This window comes from Psittacula echo (genome assembly GCF_963264785.1).
Source record: "Psittacula echo genome assembly, chromosome: 4".
Classification (NCBI taxonomy): domain Eukaryota; kingdom Metazoa; phylum Chordata; class Aves; order Psittaciformes; family Psittacidae; genus Psittacula; species Psittacula echo.
Genome location: NC_137738.1, coordinates 90,031,928 through 90,053,617, shown reverse-complemented (window position 1 = coordinate 90,053,617; position 21,690 = coordinate 90,031,928). Strand labels below are relative to the sequence as shown.

The 21,690-nt window shown below is 39.2% G+C and overlaps 1 protein-coding gene across 1 annotated transcript; it reads right to left on the bottom strand.

Annotated features, from left to right (window-relative positions):
• Window positions 1-970: 970 nt before the first annotated feature.
• Window positions 971-20,348, bottom strand: COLEC11 (collectin subfamily member 11; the record flags this gene model as incomplete). The annotated part of the gene is made up of 6 exons (XM_080616625.1): window positions 971-1,417; window positions 1,592-1,687; window positions 3,317-3,370; window positions 4,080-4,151; window positions 14,814-14,885; window positions 20,219-20,348. The coding sequence occupies 6 exons, from the start codon at window positions 20,346-20,348 to the stop codon at window positions 1,026-1,028; spliced, it is 816 nt and encodes a 271-aa protein (XP_080472751.1). The 3' UTR covers window positions 971-1,025.
• Between the last annotated feature and the right edge of the window lie 1,342 nt (window positions 20,349-21,690).

Here is a 21,690-nt window from a genome sequence, read left to right as displayed (position 1 = left end):
ACATTTTTCTATCATATGCAATCGTAAATGTGGTACATAAATTATTTGTGCAGTTACTTATTACTGCTATATACACAATGAGGAAAATTTTGGAAACTTTTGCTGCTTTTCAAGGGGTCAACCTTACAATCTGACAATTCGCTATCTATTTATGAAGTCTGCATTAAATTGTGGAGAGTGGTATTTTGTTTGGTTTGTAACAAGGTGCACCAAGATCACCTTATGCAAATGTGAAATGTGTGTACTTTAAGAAATTAATTGGGGCCTAAATAGTTCATGCACTGAATCATTCTCAGTTACAGAATGCAGAAAACCAAAATCTCACATTTACCTTTAGCCAACCCCAAAACAGCCATCTGGCTGGATCCCTCTTTCAATACTAAATTATAAGAACTCTGTCCTCTCTCAGCACTGAAACACAGTTTACTTAAGTGTCTCCTATACAATTGTGAAGAGTTTAATAAAGTTATGTTACAAAATTGGTAGGACTCCTGATTGGTTGGTTTGCTTTGGCTGTTTTAAAAAGAAGAGAGTTGTAACACCTTCACATCCAAAATCTTACAGTAATATTTGTACTTATTAACTGGAGTATACAAAATAGTTGCCTTGTTACAGAAATATCCCTGTAGCACTACAAGCCATTAACATTTATAACTGCAAATTTTGCTAAGATAAAAGACTATCAGGAATCTACTTCTTCAGAAATAATCATTCTAACAACTAGATCCAAATTCCGCCTTCCCTTACAGTCACATTTGTTAACTGTTGTGAGGGCAGAATTTGACCCCAAACCACATTTTTATCTAAATACATATATTTTCCTACAGAAAAAACAAGCTATGTCTCATCATTGCTCCTCCCTTCTGAAGGGTAAATACTGATATTTGAAATACCTAAATTGTATTTACAGCTGTACAACGTTGATGACACGTACATGCAAAATATCATTTGTACTTTATAAACATGGGGTAACTTGTACAATCGGCTTAAAATCTTTTCTTAAAATAAAGAAAGAGCAGACAAGCTTACACATTTTCCTTGTCAAATTCACACACAAAATACATGGTAATATGACATGCAACATCATTCCACCCTCCAGACGCCACCATCTCCACACAGTCCTCCTCGTCATAGGCATTGTTGGGCTCCCCACTGCGCCATTTGTTGAAGGTCTGCATGGGTGATCGGTCAGAATAGACAAAATTTCCCTCTTTCTCTAGGTCGTTAATCCCAATGAAAACTCTAGTGAGCCCAGCTTGGTTGATGTACGAGGCGATCAGATTGTTGGCAGTCTCATCCTTGGGCATGCTTAGCGTCCCTCCTCTTCCATGGCAGTAGAGCTGGGCTTCCTTGTATCTTTTCTCTTCCTTCACCAGCAGATATATCTTATTATCTGTCTCACGCACACCAGCAACAGCTGCGGGGGAGGGCAGTGCTGAAAAGTGAGCACTCGCATTTCTATAAACCAAGTTACTGCACACCCCAAAATAGCTTCACAGATCAGGTGCGGAACAGTGATGCTCTCTATGAGCAATCACACCGGTAAAATGAGGCAATGAGAAAGGAAAATGTTCATATCAAATTAACCTACCATTTTTTATGAATTTTAATTCCGTTGTCAGCTGGGCCACTTGGATATCCATCTCACCAATAGCCTTCCTTAGCTGGCTGCACTCACAAGGGATGCCTGTGAAGTGACACAGATACACCAAAATTAAAAAGCTATCTAACAGCAGTAATTATCTAAACAATTATAGAAAAAAGCCCAGCCTGGCAGCTCTGGAAAGAGCTGTCTGGCAACTAACAGACAGAAATGTAGAGCCTTCACTACCCTGCATCATTGTGTGGTTCTCAGGGGTGTCTAGGCCTATCCAGAACAGCTCAGTTCATTTCCCATGAAGCTTCAGACCTGCATGATTAGAGCTAACCTAAAAACAGATGGATAGTCCCTAAAAAAACACTAAAACAATGACCAAAACAAAATCAAACCAACCAATCATAAAAAAAACAAACAAACAAAAAAAAAAAAAAAAAAAAAAAAACCAAAAAACAAAACAAACAAACAAAAAAAAACACATCGATTATCTATTTATGAAGTCTGCATTAAATTGTGGAGAGTGGTATTTTGTTTGGTTTGTAACAAGATGCACCAATCACCTTATGCAAATGTGAAATGTGTGTACTTTAAGAAATTAATTGGGGCCTAAATAGTTCATGCACTGAATCATTCTCAGTTACAGAATGCAGAAAACCAAAATCTCACATTTACCTTTAGCCAACCCCAAAACAGCCATCTGGCTGGATCCCTCTTTCAATACTAAATTATAAGAACTCTGTCCTCTCTCAGCACTGAAACACAGTTTACTTAAGTGTCTCCTATACAATTGTGAAGAGTTTAATAAAGTTATGTTACAAAATTGGTAGGACTCCTGATTGGTTGGTTTGCTTTGGCTGTTTTAAAAAGAAGAGTTTTGACACCTTCACATCCAAAACCTTACAGTAATAACAATCTATTAACCCAAATTTACATTGGTTTGACAAAGATAATCTGAATGAGAATGCTAAAAGGATAATCGTTACAGCTATGAACTGAAATCTCAATATAAGGATCAATCCAGTTCTCTGTGTATTTATTCAAATCTGCATTTGATTACCCAAATACTTAGCTTAGGTATCTATGTCAGTCTAAGCACAGTGTACTTACACTGCAAAACTATGCTTAATGGCTAGGTATACGGTGTCTGGCTCAAGAGTTAGAGTAACAAATTATATTCACATGAAAAGAAGCATTTGGTGCACCTCTAGTGTCCCTGCCAGGAAGGGAGGAATTGGGTAAAACCTGAATCTGCCACTTTTGTAAGGCTTACACTTCTTATGCCGGGCTTTCACCTTTTCCTCTGGAAGATCTGTATTCCTGCCAGTCTCCTGCTCCTATAACAACAATCTGTGGAGGGGCAGGAGCTTCCCACTTGCTCCTTTGTGTTGGCTGGAAGCCAGAGTGGGAAATGCAGAGAAGTCCCTTTGCCCTGGTGATGAATGATACAAACAGTTGCACTTCAGTTCCCACTAGTATTCTGGAGTGATCACAGCTCTGAGGAGTTATGAGACATTGTTTTGACAAATACACTACATGCCCAGCAACTACTGCAGTTTCAATAATTTCAAGTAATGTGAAAATATTACACTGAAATATTACAGTGTCTATTCAAAAACTATTCATTATCTTCCCCAATATGCAAACTGGCATGTGTGATTTTGGTGATGATGCATGCATCTTGTAAAATCCTTCACATACACAAGGTGTTACATGGCTTACCGGGGTCACCATTAGGACCTGGTGGTCCTATGTCACCTATGTCTCCTTTTTCACCTAAAGACATGAAAAAGAATATAAATTTAAGGCAGCTTTTTTGGTCAACAGTTCATTAGCACTGGTTTATTTTTTCTCTAGTATTATTCAAATATGAAAAGTAGAAATATGCCCAAACAAAAATACAAATTTTCCTGTCCAGCCAAAGCTATGAAACTTGAACACAAAGAATATGTATCAATATCCATTTTTTGACATTCATGAACTTCACAGAACCAGTAAGTTCAGATACTGTAGAGGGAAAAGGGCTGGACTTTACACTGGTGCCTAAATCTAGATTTACAATCTAGATGTTTAAGTAAACATTGGTCCAAATGACTTAATCAAAGTCACATAGGAAGCCTATGGGGTAGGCAGGATTAGAATTTAGAATTAGAATTGGAACTTAAAAGTCTGCCAAAACACAGTGCATCTTCCCATGTGCTGCTCTTAACTGTCCACACTTGTATGATAGTGCACAAAGTTCTTTATTTAACTTTAAACCATGATTCTCATCCTGCTATAAGGCTAAATACACTGCTCTCAGAGGGAAAAGTAACTGGCTGAGAGATATCAGTCATGTGTCTGACTACACCAGAGAAACTCCCTGGTTGATAAACTCTGAGACTCATTATCCACTGTTCAAGTCCCTAAGCTTTTCTCAAACATAAATCCTATAGATTATTCATCTGAAACACAAATGGAGAAAACAAAATTGAACTGAGCATACCTTTTGAACCAATAGGACCAATTTTTCCATGTCGTCCCATGCTGCCTTTCTGGCCTTTGTCCCCCATTTCTCCTATACATACCAGAAAAATTACAAACATAAGGTAGGAATGTAGACCGATTCATTCAGATTCCAGCATGCTTCAGTATCAGCTTTCACAATAAGTGAAAACAAACTATATCCTAAATATTCATTGAACTCCAGAGGTCCAGCTCACTCCTTTTGAAGAGCTTATGCATAATAACCTAGACAGTGATCTGATCTTTGCAAAGCAATTGACATTATTAAGACATGTAGGTGTAAATGAAAACAGATCTTGGCTCAGATCCACTGAGAAAGCTTTTCTTGAGAAAGCAAACTCTCAGCTGATCATGCTAGAGTCACATTGAAAACAAGGTGGGTTGTATTCAACATTGATCAGTGGATTAAAACTACTATGGAGTCGAGAAGATCTAAAGGATCCAAACACAAGTCACAGTTTCATCTAACATAGTAGCTCCACTGTAAGTGATGGCTGAATTTGGGCTAAATGGCTTATTTATACAATATAAACACTGTGGAAGCAGTCACAGCCTCAGTTTTTTGCTCTTACATTTGAAGATGACATTAATGAAAAATGAAAATTAATGGAACTATATATATATACACACAGACACATGCACATGTTCATACAAAATCTGACTGAAGCCAGCAATGCTGAATGTTAAAGACAGTTCTACAGAATACTTCGAAGTGCTCCTTTAGCAAAGGAGCTGCTAAAAAAGTAATTTTCCTCAGCTGTGTTCTTGCAAATAAAAGGAAACTATTCACCTCTTAAGGTCAACTGAAATTGTCAGCAAATCTGCATGAACCAGCCACTGCCACCTACTTCCCTGAGGCATACCCAGGAATCTGATGCAAGACAGGTTGATTCACCTACTTTGTCTAACTTTGACCTCTTTTCTATTAGTTGTACTTTCCTGTGTGATGTAAAGGGAATATTAGAATGGCTTCAGGGGAAACAGAATTTGCACTGGAACAGGCAGTCTCTTTGCCATCACTGTCTTCACAAACCAAGCACTGTTACTAATAAAATGTGTGATAAAAAGTACTGATGTCATTGATCTGAGCTCCACCAAAGCTCAAAGAATGAAACAGATAAAACATCCCTGTTAGGCCATACAGTTTTTCTAGATGACATTTCTCAAACATTACAAAAAATAAGTATCTTGATGGTGTGAAACTGAGAAAAGAACTTTAGCCTCTAATAGCAAAGACTTACTCAATCACATGTCTACAGAGCTCATGTACAAGTTCAGGAGATCAGCAGTTGAAATTAATAAGCACTACTCACCTAATAAGAGTAAATACAGCAGGTTTACACATGACTGAAGGCTTTGGCTTAAACCAAGCCATTTGTAGTCAATAAACTCTAAATAGTCTAAGCTTGCCAGATTATTATTTTGAAATGATACTTTGGTTCTGGCATTGGTTTAAACAGAATTCTCTGATTTGTTTTAGGTAGATTTTGAGACCTATAAAACGAGACCTGTCAGTTTGTTACACTCATTGTGTAGTGAATGTGGCACAGTTTGCCTGATGGTGCAGTTCCTACGGCCTAAGCAGCATCATGAAGGTCTTTTCCAGCCTTGTTGGTTCTATGATTTCAGTGTACATGGCAATAACCTTTCCTGTGTGCAACACCTGAACAAATCAATGCTCCACCGTCAGATTTAGGCCTCTCTGTATCATGATTTCGAGCAGAAATGTAGTCTGGAGGCAGCACAGCTACATCATTCATATGAGATAGATTTCCCACTGTACCACACAATATTAATGGAGACCAGGTATGAAGGAACTACAGGGAAAAGAAGCCAAACGCCTTCCGAGGCTCCCATCCTGCAGATACCCAAGACCAAAGTAAATATTGATGCAGGTTTTTTAAAGGACTGTTGAAAAGGTTGTTTCTTTGCTCAAAGCAACATCTGTTACACACTGTTCAGCTACATAGGAGCAAGGAGAGACAAGTTAGGAGGACAATCTACCATAGAGATACAGCAACTGAACTTCTGTAATTTGTCACAGATCAGCCTCAGTTATAGATTTATGACAACTCAAGATCTGTTGCCCTCTGTTGTTACTGCAACTGGACAGTCACATATTTCCTCTGTCTATTTTTCAAAGCTGGATAATTTTATGACCAATTAATCAGTAACAGGTTTCAGAATACAAACTGATCACCACTGAGCTAAGAGATGTCCTCTGTATCACTCCATAAAATCTCAAGCAACTGTCACTTGATTGTATGAGTCAGAAAGAAATCATTTCCTTTGAAGTGAGGGAAGATGAAGATGACTTCTTGGTCTAATTAATTACTGGCAAATCCTACAATCAATGATTCTCATTTTTTTCCAACAAGGATCAAATTCAGTCACTACTGGACATGGACTCAATTAGGAAATTTTACCAGAAAACACAAATATTTTTCTCTTATGCTATATATTCCTACTGGAAGAATGGAAGTAATCCACTCTGCCAGATGAAGATCTACTTTCTGAATATAGCTTCACATTCAGAACAGATTCATGGCTTGCCCTAAAGATGCATTCCATAAGGCTGTGTGGGTTATAAAGGCACTGATACTACCACTAGATATTTATCCAATACAGACAGTATATTGAGAAGGTATTTCCTCAAAAATCTCTAAAGTATCAGCTTGTAATAAGTTTATCGAGTCGCCTTAAAAGTGACCTTTCTTGCTTTGGATATTTATGAATTGAGATTACCATAAAAGACTGTCAAATGTTTTAATGCTTTCTCTCTTCAGGCCGCTACACCTGAAATTAAATAAGCACTAGAAACAAATTAAATAAATCTAATGCATAAATAAAATATAATATATAAAATTACTTCACTTTCCTTCTCATAAATACTGCCCAGAAAATGAACTACTTCTCAGTAACAGCCAGTAAAAGCTACATGATCTGCTCAGAAGTAAAAGTATGTTATCTCAAACAATGAAGACATACATTAAGCCTCCTGTGCTCATTAAAAGAACTGTTTGGATTTGGTTTTCTCTTACAGGGACTAACCCTGCTTCTACTCCAGGGGCCCGCTTATTCTGCTTCTTCTGCAGAATAAATCACAAGATTTCAAGAGAGACCCATCGCCTTGAGGGTTTCAAAAGTTTGAATGCCTTTTGTAAAGTCCTTTTTAGTGGCCCTGTGATTGCCAAAACTGCAGTCTAAAGAGTCTTAATGAAATCAGGAAGTCAGAGCTGAAAAGAAAAGAGGACAATGAAACAAATTAAGTCTCCATAGACCAAAAGCAGGAAATCTAATAGAAAGTTTGAATGGAGAATATTAAGTAAGTCATCTGTCATCTTTCAGATGAAGGTGGTATACACTGAAACCAATTATAGAAGACTTGAAGGATTTTGGGAGGAACTGAAGAGAAGGAAACTCAAAATGATCTTCTTGGTGGCCTAATAAATACCAGAGATAAATAAAATAAATAAAATACCAGAGATAAATGGTGGGCTGCACAACCAGTGAAGAAGTGAAGGCTTTGCCTCAGTGCAACACTATAAATGGGGATCTCCATACAGTGTGGCCAATCTCTTCAAACAGGATTAACTGGAACAGACAAGCAGGTTTAAAAGTACTTAAAAGAAAGTGTCAAGAAGACAAATACAGCAGAAACAGAAATTCACCGTGTCACAGGTGAACTGAATTGTGTCAAAGTGAAGAGAGCAGTAGTTTACTTCTCAGACTTCGACAAATCAGATAGATTCCTTTAGCAGCAGGTAGTTGTGGCCAAGTGGTGAAGGCAATGGACTAGAAATCCACTTGGGTTTCCCCTGTGCAGGTTCGAATCCTACCAGCTACGGTGCCCAGCTGTTTTTCTGGAGTCAAACACAGCCAAGTGGAATGCCACAATTGATATTGCCAATGCATTTTTCTCAATTCTTTTGGCAACGCAGAAGTAAACCCATCTGGGCAGCTGCACTGTGGCAAGATATCGCTGCCTGGGTGCAGAACCTGGTGTTGAAGGTACGCCATGTAGATGCGCATGTACCCAAGAATTGGGCCACAGAGGAACACCAGAACAACCAACAAGTGGATAAAGCTACTAAGACTGAAGTGGCTCAGATGGACTTAGATTGGCGTGGTTATATTTCAAATGTGAGTTAACATGTTGGCTACCTTTATTTGAAATTTTATCACTGTAGAAGTAATACCCATTGCAGAACATGAGCTTGATCTTGGAGTCAAAAATGAAATAATACAGCTCTTTGGGTTGAAGTTAGTTGAACTGAGAGACATATGAGAGTGTGGAAAGTGTCCTTATGGGAGTAAACTTTAAGAACATTTTCTATGATAATAACTGTGTTTAGTAAGTAATTGCAAAACCTTAGGAAAAACTTGAAAAGTAATTACACAATGATGGTAGTGACTTTTTGATATTAAAACTATTTTTCATGTTACCTCCTTATGCTGATATGTTAAATCTCTGGAATATTGTGGCGCCCAACGTGGGGCACAAAGGATTGAGATAACGACAGATCTGATCAGAGTGTGTTTAATTGTATTTGTGATAAGCATTCATTGTTTCAGATTAATAGTCACTCGTCACAATGCTGATTTATTGGCTCTCAAAGTTGTTGCTCTTGATCTCAGAGTTTCAGCATGTCGTACCTTACTTACAGCCAGTATTTGCTGTTTTAGTGTTTATCAGCTGGGGCCCTGGGCTAAGGTTTTTGTTTCACTGTACTTTATGGTAATGACTTGTAATACAATAGACTTATTGATCATGAAACTGATCTGGCTTGCGTTCCCAGTGTGGTCACCACCTCTATACTTTGGAAGGTATATAATAGAACTGTTTAGCAATTACACACCCCTGGGAGGCGGGGGAGGAAGGGGAGGCAGGTAGTGAGTGAGCGGCTGCATGGTTCTCAGTTACCAGCTAGGTTTAAATCACAACAAAATTCTTCATGATTTGACATAGCAGACATCACAGACAACTATCCACAAATAAAAGTAGAAGCGTACCAAATCAAAGGCCTCTTGACTCTAGTGCCATATTTGACAGCAATCTGCAAAGGATACATAGAAAAAGAATGCAAAATATAGACGAAGATTACAGAATCTTCCCCCTAGTATAATGCTAGGTGGCATTTTATGTAGTTGAGACAAATTCATTTCATTTGCCAGCCTGAAAGTTAGGGGTTTAGTCTCAGCTATTTCTCCAAGTTCCCTTGGTAGGCAGTGGAGAAATAAATACCTCACATCTCCCACTCTAGTGGGACAGGTACATAGGTATGACAAAGTGAAACTACAAACTTTGTATAACAAACAGGGAAAAAAAGTTAAAAAGAGGAAACTTATCAATCCATACTGACTAGAAATCAGAAAGGCTAGAAAATTTGCAAAGGAAACTAAAGATAGTAAGAAAACACAATCCAATCTGAAGGCAGCAGAAAAGCTTAAAGAATTTTAAAACACATTAAAAAGAAGAAAAGGAAATAGCATGATCCATCCCTGAATGGGGGAGTGTATATTCAGAGGCACACAAATACAAATAACTTCCCTTACAAAACATATACCTTGCCAGAATTACATTAGCAACATAACACCAAGTTTGATCAGACCAGTGGTCCCTCTAAGCCCAAGACTTTGATCCACACAGTGGCAGTAGAAGGTGCAATAAATGGAGATCATGCAACTACATCCACTATATGCAGTCCACTGCAGATGGAGTTGCTGAATGAGTCCCCCAGCATTTAAGTGACTGCCTCCTAGTTCAGGTATGATGGGATCTAGTGATTTTGTAACCTCAATCATATCCTTCTATTCTGTACTATCTGTACTACTCTGTACAGATGCAAGAGTCTCAACCTGTCCACTTTCTCCTTGTGAGGCAGCTCCTCCATCTTCTTCACATTTCTGGTGCCCTTTTCTAATTTTTCATGTCCTTTTTGAGAGACAGAGGCCAGAACCACACTCATTGCATGAGATGGTGCACGTCAGGCTTTTACACAGAGCAAATCAGCCGCAACAATGAGCTTCCTGTTTTGTCCTTGGTATCTTTTCTGATGATGGGCAGTGTTTTGTTAGCTTTGGGACTGCTGCTAATGACTTAAGAGCAGCTCTTGAGTTTTAAGTGACAATTCTGTTTTTTTGTATCGTGTAAATATGGATTAAATTATGCATCCCTAATTTCCCGAGGCTACATATTTATTTACACTGAAGCCCATCTGCCATTTTTTTGGCTATTCAGTTTAACACGGATTGTCTCAAAATTCTATTGAGTTCAGGTGGAACTGAAAGACAGGTTTGAAACAGAGACCCACTTTGTGAATCCACAACTGTCAATGTCAGGACTTTTATACGGAATTCTGCCTGCAGCACTCCTTAGTGAGCAATAAATTCATGTAACAGTTGACTCAGAAATGTAAAGGATTGATTGATTACATATTAACGAGCAATCAGTAATACTAAAATATAAATTAAGATATTATTACCTCTCTTTAGAATTTGATTATACAAATGACTGAGCACTCTGGCTCCAATCCAGTTAAATTAATGAGTCTTCTCTCCTACTTAAGAGGCTATGTCTGTACTAGTAAACTAAATGCCTGGGAAGGTTCCCTAGCAGTACAAACCAGGTGGCTGAGAATGGTACACTCAATGATATTAAATTGTCTTATTCTTCAAGCCAGGATAATCACTTGCAAGCTGCTCATTGTGTTATCTTACAAAATGTGCCCAAGAATTGCCTGGAAAAGTGTTAGCTGGCAAAAGCCAGAATCACTGTGCTAACACTGCAAAGGTAGAGACAGTTGAGTTCCACCCCTAAGAATAGTATGCGACTCTGCCTCACATACGATTATAATGAAGTATAAATGAAGTATGGTGTATGAAGGCTGAAATTAAAATACTAAAGTATTTTCAAATGGTTATGGCTCTAAGAAAATTAAAATATCTTGAAGAACACATTTTTAATGCGCTGCTCGTTCAATTATGCATTCCAACAGTAAATTCACCCTCTGTTCACCCTTCCTTTGATTGCCATCAGCAGAATCCATGCTACTCTGGGAATATTCACAGGATTGTATTGTTATTAAAGTATTTGTGTGGAATTTGTATACATGGAAGTTGTTATGGCCTCACCAATTGGACCATGACTCAAATAATTGAGTTCACTCCCAACATGGGAGCACACAGTGCAGCAATCAGTGCAAGTGGGGAAAGTTACATCTATTAACTTCACACCCCAAAACCTGCACTGCAGTACACGCTGCTTTCATCTGAATTAGCTGTTGTACATGACCCAGTGCTCTGTGCTTTGCAGAAGGCAAATACAGTTTTATATTCTGCTGACATGCTATGTATCATAATTGACCTATACAATTAATTAAAAGCAATGAGGAATGTAAGTGGAACTTAACCTTAATCAGTTCCCAAAGACATCAGGATGTCTGATGTCACCCTGAAACATCAGGACACTCAGAACCAGATATATTTCAGGTAACCACCAGACAGTTTTATTGTTTATCTGTTTCAGAGCTACCAAAATCGGAAAACATCATGAGGAAAGGAAATAATAAAAACATTTGCAGCACTTTCTAATCTTGAGGTGTTCATTTCAGGTCAATACCATAAGAAAACCTTTTCTTTTGTAAGTAAGTTATTTATTCACTGATTATTGCATACCTAAGGAGCTCAAAGACACTAAGCACATTTTCGTAGGACAAACTTGCTTCAGAAGTGAAACAAAGAAAGAGGAAGAAGAAAGAAAAAAAGATTACTGTGATTGTAATAATGTAAATTACAACCAGAAGGAAAAAACTCTACAAATGTTGCAGAAGAATTAGTTTCCCCTCCTTATGTAAACCATTACTTGCTCAATTAGCAGAAAAACACATGAAGTTTAGCAGTTTCCATCAACAGAAGGAGACAAATATTAGCCCAACAAGACAATTAGCAGGCTTCAATAGAAAAACAGGGCGTCAAACACATGTTAACACAGTAACTGCAGTTAACAGGCTACTGGCACAGAAACAGGGCTGCTGTGTTCATTCATGTATGCCCTTAGAAAGGGGCAAATCCAAAATGAGGCAACAGTTTTATCCATCTTTCATTATCCACCAAGCTATGTACTAAGTACCTGGATCACAGGTCTGAACTTTACACCGAGATTTTGATGGTCTTTTGGAGCAGAGAAAGGTAAGGGAGAACCTAATTGCAGTCTTGCACTACTACAAGTTATCTGCGGAGAAGATGAAGCCTTCTCTTCTCAGACACATAAAAAAGACAAGAGGCAATGATCACAAGTTACAACAAGAAAAAATTCAGTTGGCTTTAAGGAAAAGGTCTTTCACAATGACACTGGTGAACAGGCCAATCAAAAAGGATATGGAATCTCCATCCTTGGAGATTTTCAAAAGTCTACTGGGCGTGACCCTGAGCAACCTGATCTAAATTTGAATCTTCCCTGTTTACACAAGAGATTGGACTAGATGATTTGTTTATAACCTTTTGATCTAAATTATTCTGTGATACTTTAACATCACTTCTGCTTTACCTTGCAAACATTAAATGCAAGCATTAATGCAGCATTACCTTGCAAGAGTTAAAACTTTAATTTCCAGTATTTTTTATAAGAATCATCCTTGAAGAGTACATCTCCAAAAGGGAAATACACTGACTGAACACACACAATCCTCATGGGAGTTATAAATTTTTCGATGCATGTCGCGGAATGGACTCAGTCGGAGATCAATGTGATCAGACAAAGCCATTTATTCTAGAAAACTAACTCTTTATATACTATTTCTTAAAGTTGTTTGCACTAACTTGGCACATTGTGATTGGATACATATCTGTGAGGCCCTTAACAACTAACACATAATTGGTTAAGCACAGGTGTGAGAACCTGACCTTCAAAGTTTTCCAGCAGTCCTCAATTTAGCAACTCAGTAAATTCCAGCTCCTTCTTATCTTGCTGGGATTCTCACTCCCAGTGCCTCGCTCCCATTCTCCTTCACCTTTTGTTGTTCCTTGGTTCATGTCGAACTCCACATAGGCACTTGCTGATCTGGGTATGTGGCCGTTCTTTGCCAGAAAATCATCCACAGATGCATTGTAAGGGGAAGAGCTCTAGCTCTAGTCTGGGTTTTGGTCCCAGGAAAAACTGCATGTATCAGACTTCTTTAATTGCCCAGAACTACATAATGGATCATGCATCATAAAGAAGTATAAATTACCTCTGTGACTGCTTTGAAAGGAAGTTTCAGTTCAGTAAAAAAAAGTATATTCAGTTCAGTAAAAACTAACTCCATCATTCTGATCACAGGAATGTCAAATGTTTAATTTCAGTATTGAAATACAAGGTTTTGACTACCCCTAATGTTAATTTTTCAGAATGTGCATCTCCTGGAAAACTTATGACAGTCAAATTTCCTCCTTGCTTCTGGAAAAAAAACAAACAACCAAAAAAACAAGCAAACAAAAAAAACCCCAACCAATCAACAAACCCCACAAAAACAAACAAAAAAAACCCCCCGATTTAAAAAGACATAATTTCCTGCGAGACAGAAATGCCACATTTCTCTCAGCTGTATAACAGACTACTACTGAGCAACATTCTTTTCAAGACTTCAAAACATTTTTGAACTACAATGCAAACAGCATTACCATCATCTTTCCATAAATATGAGTGAACCGTCATCCAAAAAATGTAGAACCACTCCTGGCCATCTCTGCCTGTTATAGCTTACCGCCTTCCCTCAAGCATTTTAATTCAGGTAATTGTGAGTGCTCACATTTACAAACAAAAGGAAACAAGAAATTGAGCCTCATGAGTTTTTCCCTCTGATCTGAGGTTTTCATTTGCAGAAGGAAATTTATGAAGAAGACACAATGCCTTTCTTCACAGAGACCTTTCTAGGAGATCAAGAATATTGTTTTCCAAAGTGAATCTTTTTTACCAGAAAACAATAGTTAGTCTACAAAGAAGTGCATACTGTTGTATGGGTTTTGGCTAGAACAGAGTTAATTTTCTTCATAGCAGCTGGTAGGGTGCTATATTTCTGATTTGTGACCAAAACAGTGTTGATATGGGGATGTTTTAGTTATTGCCAAACAGCAACAAAGCCTCTTCTGTTTCTCACCCCACCAGCAAGCAGGCTGGGGGTGCACAAGAAGCTGGGAGGGGGCACATCCGGGACAGCTGACCACAACTGACCAAAGGGATATCACACAGCATATGGCATCACGCTCAGCAGTAAAAACTGCGTGAAGGAAGGGGGGCACAGACATTTGGAGTGATGGCATTTGTCTTCCCAAGTCACTGATACGCGTTACGGAGCCCTGCTTTCCTGGAGATGGCTGAACACCTGTCTGCTAAAGGGAAGTAGTGAATGAATTCCTTGTTTTGCTTTGCTTGCATGTGAGACTTTTGCTTTACCCATTAAACTGTCTTTATCTCAACCCACTCATGAGTTTTCTCACTTCTACTCTTTCAACTCTCTTCCTCATCCCGCTGGGCCAGGGGTGGGGGGAGTGAACGTGTGGCTGCATGGGGCTGAGCTGCCAATGGGGTGAAAACACCACAAAGGTATATGAAAATGCTCAAGCATGATTTAGTCACCCAGCAAAGGGACAGAGGATCCTCATCATCATTGCCTTCCAAGAAAAATCAGCATTTGGACAGGAATGACTTTCAAAATGTCTGCTTTAATAAAGTTACCTTTTTCTCCTGGAGGCCCAACTCTGCCTGGACGACCTGGTGCACCTTTCTCCCCCTTTTCTCCAGCCTCCCCTGTTGATACAAAAGGAAACAAAAATATGAATCATATTAAACCTGGACTATTCTGTGTTGGCAGCAGTGTCAAAAATGTCATTTTCCCCAGTGAACATAAGTATCTACTGTAACAAGACAGGAAAAAATTAAAAGCAGATGCATTCTGACTTAACAGCTTTACTTGATGCATGGAGAACAGTGTCTCCTGAAACTGGGGTAAACACTGACAAAACCACAGTCAGTACATTACTTAAGTCCCATACAATGGGTGTAGTCTTGTGGATGTTACTCATACTGTCAACCTCCAAAAAGCCCAACAGCACAATTTGCTTAAGCAGAAGCTTCAGAATTAGGACCCAAGTCAGCACTGGCTTCAAACGCTTCCCAACTATCTGCTAAAGATACACTTAATTCTCAAGTGAAAATGGCTTAACTGTAACATCAAATTAAACAGAAAAAAAAAAGAAAGAAAAAAGTTTATGCCATTTACAAAGACCTACAGGAAGGCATCCTTCATTTAGAGGACCATTTTTTAGCATGAAAGAGTATCTCCTAATCCATATTCTCAGTTATATACTGTGCCTTTTAATCTCTGTGGTATGAATCACTGTGCATTGTACTGACATGCACATGGCTCACGGCCGATTACTCTATTAAGCATATTTAAACATCACTTTATGTAAACGTTCGCCTCCTTGCTGCCTTTCATTGGAAATTTGAGGATGCTTAGCTTGTTTCACTCCCTACTGAACTACTACTGAACTGTACTACTACTGTAGTTTGCCACTGACATAAACTTACAATCTCTTCAACAAATAGGCAGACGTTTAAAGAATTATTTACATAGCCACTTTTATAAAAGAAGATTTAGATGAAGAAGCAGCAAGTTCTACCGTTTCCACAGACAAGAAAATGCCAGGATCTAAAAGCCAGGGCTAGCAAAGCACATCTGATGCCCAATGCTGTGCATCTACAGAGGAGAGTGAGCAATAGCTCCCCTCCGGGAAGCTGAAAGGAGCACTATAGCAGAAAACTCAATGGTTATCATACACCCCTCAAGCTCTGCTCTCTGGCATAGCTGGCAGCTGTGGTTCAGAGATGAACCATAGAAAGGACATGTAAAAACAAGCCACAACATGGTATATTTCAAATATGCAGCCTCCAGCTCTCTCTCTCTTCTTATTGCAGACATAGGTGGCTGTGAGCTGAACTTGGCCTTCCATCTGTTATATTTTCCTTCTTCAGGCTGCCAGCCAACTGCAAACCTACCTTCAGACATCAGAAGTAGGCCATTCTTTGACCTTAATGAGGACAAACTTCACATAATCCCCAGCGGATAATATTGTTAGTATGAAACAGGCTATTATTTGGCACATTTGGGAACGTCACTTTTTTTTATTATCAGGTAACCAATAGGTTTTGTATGATTGCCTTTCCCCACTCAGGGCTGGTTATGAGTTCTTTGCTTCCCAAAGATAAATCCTGACAATGACTTTTCCTTGCTCTCTGGAGGCTGAGAGCAGGCTATTACAGCCTATTGCTTTACACGTTCTTCAGAGTGAAAGCTGTGCATTAGGGATCAATAAAATAGATCACTCTTGCTTCAGGCCATTAGACTTGCCTGCATTTATTCCTATAATAAGGTGACACTGCATTCCTTAGTGTAGGTGTTTAAGAAACTTTCCCTGGGAAGAGATAGCCCCATTACAAGCACAGCTAGAAACCATTCTGCATTTTTTGTTATCTGCTATTTCAAGCAGTAAGACCTTGGCCAATGGGGACTGATCAGTGGTCCAGTTCAGCTTTGCTACGTTTAAGTCCCTAATTTTGCTGTACATATCATGAGCACTATGCAAGCTGAGGAAGCAAAGTCAGTACAAGTGTCACAGGCAACAAAACAGATTTCTGTCAAGGCTTTTCAATCAATTTCATTTATCATCAATTAACACTAATCTCTTCTGGGTCCCTTCCAGGACGCCTCTTTGCTGTAGCCCTTCTGCACGAAAGAGTACCTCTCCCCTCAGTGAATGCAGCTCTTGCCCAGGCAGCTGAGACAGGGCATGATGTGCCCAGCAGCGCTCCACAGTGTTGCAATGCCCCACACTCCCAAAAGAAATCTAGCCCTGATACCAAACTGAACTGCAGCAGGATTGCAGGTTATCAGGCACAACCCTGACAGTGCTACAGACTTCTTCTCCCATTATCTCTGATAGAGATCTTTCATACTTCAGATTATATATCTTACCACTGCTGTTGATTTGCCTCCTTTTGTTAATTCTTTGGGACAGGATTTGTTTCTGATTGTATCTGCATCCTGCCTACCTTAAGCTGTACCACCTACTATAAAGAAAATAGCATGACAAATATTAGCTACCTGATCTATAAAGCATTCCTTGGCTAATGATAACTTTATTCCATTACTCATATTCCCTGTGTGAACAGACAAATGAAGCATGGGTGTAAAAAAACTGGGTTTATTTTATTTACGTAGTATCAACATTTGTAGGTACTGTATGCCACTGAGACTATTAAAGACAATTCCTGTCTTAGATTCTAGAAGGGAGACAAAACAAGGTGGCAAACTGAGAATTCAAGCTTTGAAGGATTGTTCCATGTTATTTTTTTCACTACAATAATAGTAACTTCAATCTCATGGGCCTATCAAAAGGAACCAGGCTTCAGGAAGAATATGAGTAGCAATGTAGTGAGGCTTCATCACCCATCCCTTCTTCAGACATAACACACTTCTGCCATTATTAAGTCGGCTTTCAAAAACATGGATCAGTCTGCTGTCTGGATTCTCAGAGCCACAGTATTTTTCCCTTCCACATTTCATCTCACTCCTTTACACTGTTTAGGTTACAAAAAAAAAAAAAAAAAAAAAAAAAAAAAAAAATTAGTTCTAAGACCTAAGCTGCTGACCTTAAACTCATTTGTGCGTTTTTCTATTCTTGGTGACTTTACTGGCTTTCTTCATCTTCCATTTCCACCTCCATTCTCATCTCATCCCCCTTCAAATTCACCTTTTTATTCTGTAGAGTCCTAACTGGCTTTGTGTCATTTTCTTATTCCTCTTTTTTTTAACTGTATTTTATTTTTTAGTTTCCAGTCTCTCCGCTCAGTCTCGTTCTGTGTGAATTTCTTTTCTCTTTTCCCTTTACCTCTTCCTGTTCTAAAACTTCTCCATTACGCTCCCCCACTTTTGGGTACTTTTCTCCTTCACCACCCCCTATTTGGGCTCCACTTTCTCACCACCTCTTAGGCTTAACCCTCTCCTCCAGTTTCTTCCTTTTCACACATCCAACAGTCTGCCTCATTTCTTCCGCTTCTTCCCTGTACCTATTTTTCCCAAATCCCGGCAGGCTGGTACCCCGCAGCCATCACAGGAGATGGTGCCGGCAGTCCAGCAGAGGAGGAGATGGGGCAGATCTAAAAGCTGCGTGGGAGCTGAAATTTGGGCGCACAGCCACATATATGCTCAGCTTAAAGGAAGCCTTGGCCACCAAAATGGGCTGGAGTTGTGCCAGAGGGGACAGCAGCATCTCATTACCAATTTCAGAGCCAGTCCCCCAGACAGTGTAGCCAGAACACTGATAGCTTTTTAGGAGGGTCACGTTAACTAGGGCTGTATCAGGATATTTTGTGCTTCACTGAATTTGTACATCAATCTCTCACTTTTGCGTGGCTTACATCACATGAGGCAAAGTGAAATCATTAACACATGAAGGTTTTCAGGTCTCTCTGTTGTTTCCTGGCTCTGGATTGCCTTCTACAAAGGGCCAGGATCCTGCACAGTTTATGTGCTTTACAAAACTCTGCTTCATATAATAATAAAAACGGTCCTCAGGTTGAAATGGTAATCACAGGTGTTAATTTTGACTGATTACACAAATAAGGAAACTAAAGCAGTTAGAAAACTTGTGAAAGCCTGTCAACTTCTTTGAAATTAAAAATCATTTCAAAGCTTCAGTCCCCAGTGCTGTGGAGTCTGACCCTTTCACTGATCTTCCCTGTAATTTTAGACAACATATATTTGATTGTGTTCTTCTCTGTGACTCACATCAACAGCCCTATCTTATGCCTATTTCACCAAGAATATATCAAACAAGTGAAACAGCTTTACTCAAGGCTTAGTCAAACCTCAGAAGACTTGGATATTGTATTGTTCTTTCTACCTGGAACATCCACTGAAGGTGAAAATATTGAGACTGCAAAGGCTGCTTACTGAAGTAAAATAAAAAATGCAGATTTTGGTTCAGTTCAGGCATCCAAAACTGCATCAATAATAAGCAAAACAAGAGCTTTTTTGTTCCTGAAGCTAACTGGCCAAGCACAACAGCCCAATTCTTCTGCTTCCAACACAGCACAACCACATTAAAACAAGGCAAGATCTGAGAAGGGCAGTTTACACCACAAGCAAGCCTGTGGCCAGGCTGTGCTCACAATTTAACCGTATGAACAATGGCAGGACAGAACTGTTCAAGGCCAGGTTGGACAGAGTCTTGGGCGACATGGTCTAGTGTGAGGTATCCATGCTCACAGCAGGGGGGTTTGCACTAGATGGTCTTAAGGTCCTTTCCTACCCTAACTATTCTACAATTCTATGAGCCTTGCCCTCACCAATCAATTAACCAGCATAGACAGCACCTGCAGTCCATACTATGGCCCTCAGGCCAGGGTAAAGCCCACATTTGTACTAGATAACATTAGTGGCACCAATATTGCTAGGTGCGTTTTGTGATATTACAATGTGAAACTACCAGAAAAAATTGAAGGTTAGTTGTGCAGGTTTTTATCATAATAATATACTGGGGCAATAGTTTGGGCACATATTTCGTTAAAAAGTTGCTTTTGTCCACAGACTATAGAAATGCCAAAAAAAACCTAACTGATTTTCTATTTCTTCTAAAGGCACTTCAGCATTTAAAAATCAAGGGAAGATAAGCACAGGACTATAAAATACAAAATACTTCTCATTATATTGCAAAATAGCAAGGAAAACCTTTCCAGGTATAAAGTAGCGTCTGATTTTAAAATCTTCGGGAATCTGTACCACTCCCAAGTACAAACACAGAGAAAGCAACCAGGCAGTATGTCAGAGTAACAAGCTTCTGATCAGGAGCAAGCCTGGGAAACTTTGGCATGCGTTCTCTGAACTGTGTTTATTTTAACTGACTTAAGTTCATCTTATGGACCTTAAAACTCCATTTTTAAGGAGGCTACAAATGGGCAAGTAAGAGGACAACTGAAAGGCACCTTCTTTGTCTCTGTCAGAAACTGTCAGTGATGCAAATGAGCCTGTTAGAAAGAAGGGATTAGTATTTGAATGATGGAGTAGGCTTTCACATTACCTTTGAGGCCTGGAACAAGAATTTGAACAGAGCAGGACTCCTCTGCAATATGTTGAGGATATCCAGACCTTAGCAGTGACAGGAAGGCAAGGCTAATTAGAGTCACCAAGAAAACCAGATCTCTCTTCATAATGAGCACTTACAGGTCACTGACTCCTAAACAAAAGAATAAATAAACAGTTATAAGAATTCCAAAGACTTTCAACAGTTTCTGAACATATGCAGCACCCTACTACAAACACTCAGTATTTTTGCATGCCATAACCCACACGGCATGAGAAGGACATGTGCAGGTCCTCCAAGCAGGTTGTATGATCCACAGACATAAATGAAACATGCAGCAGACATTCAGCAGTTTATTTTGGTGTTAGACTGGGTAGCATAAAGTTCAGAAGAAATTTAGTTAAGAAATAGGAGACTAAGGAATGCTCATAATAGGCAATTCTGTGTTCACGATTTCTCATTAGAGGCAGGGATCTGAAAAGGTCAAAGAGGAAAATACAGTACATGGGCTTGCACTGAAAGTTGTTAGTACTAAGTTGCCACTTAGAAAGAGTGCATACTGCTCTAAAGAGGCAATTCAGTATACGGTAAGACCAACCTAAAGGCCTGAAATTTCACTTCACATCTACCTGAGCACTGAAATCGCACCCAGCAAATTGGCTGATACAACAGCCCTCATGTAACTCATTGAGGGTGGAAGGTAGATAATATTTCACTGTATCATGCAATGAAGTTACATCAGAGCCTTCAGTAAATCCTGTAAAGATTCATCTCTGAAACATACCCTTGTCTAAGCCTACAAGTGAAATGGCTTGCCTGGTATTACACTGTGAAGAGATCTCTCAGAAAACAACAATACAGAAATTGAGTTTGTGTGAAAAGACATTCAAAAGCTGATATTTAGGGGGCCTGTAGAAATACTCTTTGACAAAAATGTTATTTATATGCTTCTAGTATGCTTTTCCAGTCGTTCTTTCACCAAGTCTCTGTACTACACAAACAAGCTGAAAGTCATATCAGAGTTTCAAGAGAAAGAACCTGTATATCATCTTTTATAGCCACAATACAGACATGCATTTTACATCTAGAGCAAGAAAAATGAGCTGTATTACCCTGCACTCCCTGATTCCCTTCAAAAATAAGCCAAGTAGGATTAGGCACAGGTGTGGGGCCAGTATATGGGTCTGTGTGTCTCACCATACTCAGGATGCAGGACAATGGATCTATTATTTTGGGGATGGCCTGGTTTAGCAGTAGCAGTCATTTTTTCTACTGGTGCAGTGCTGTGTTTTGACTTTTGGCCTAGGAATAATACTGATAAAGCCGATGTTTTCAGTTGCTGGTCAGAATGTTTACCCTGACCAAGGACTTTGTGAGTCTCATGCTCTGCCAGGGAGGAGGAGAAGCCAGGAGGAAGCAGGGACAGGACACCTGACCCAAACTAGCCAAAGAGGTATTCCATACCACAG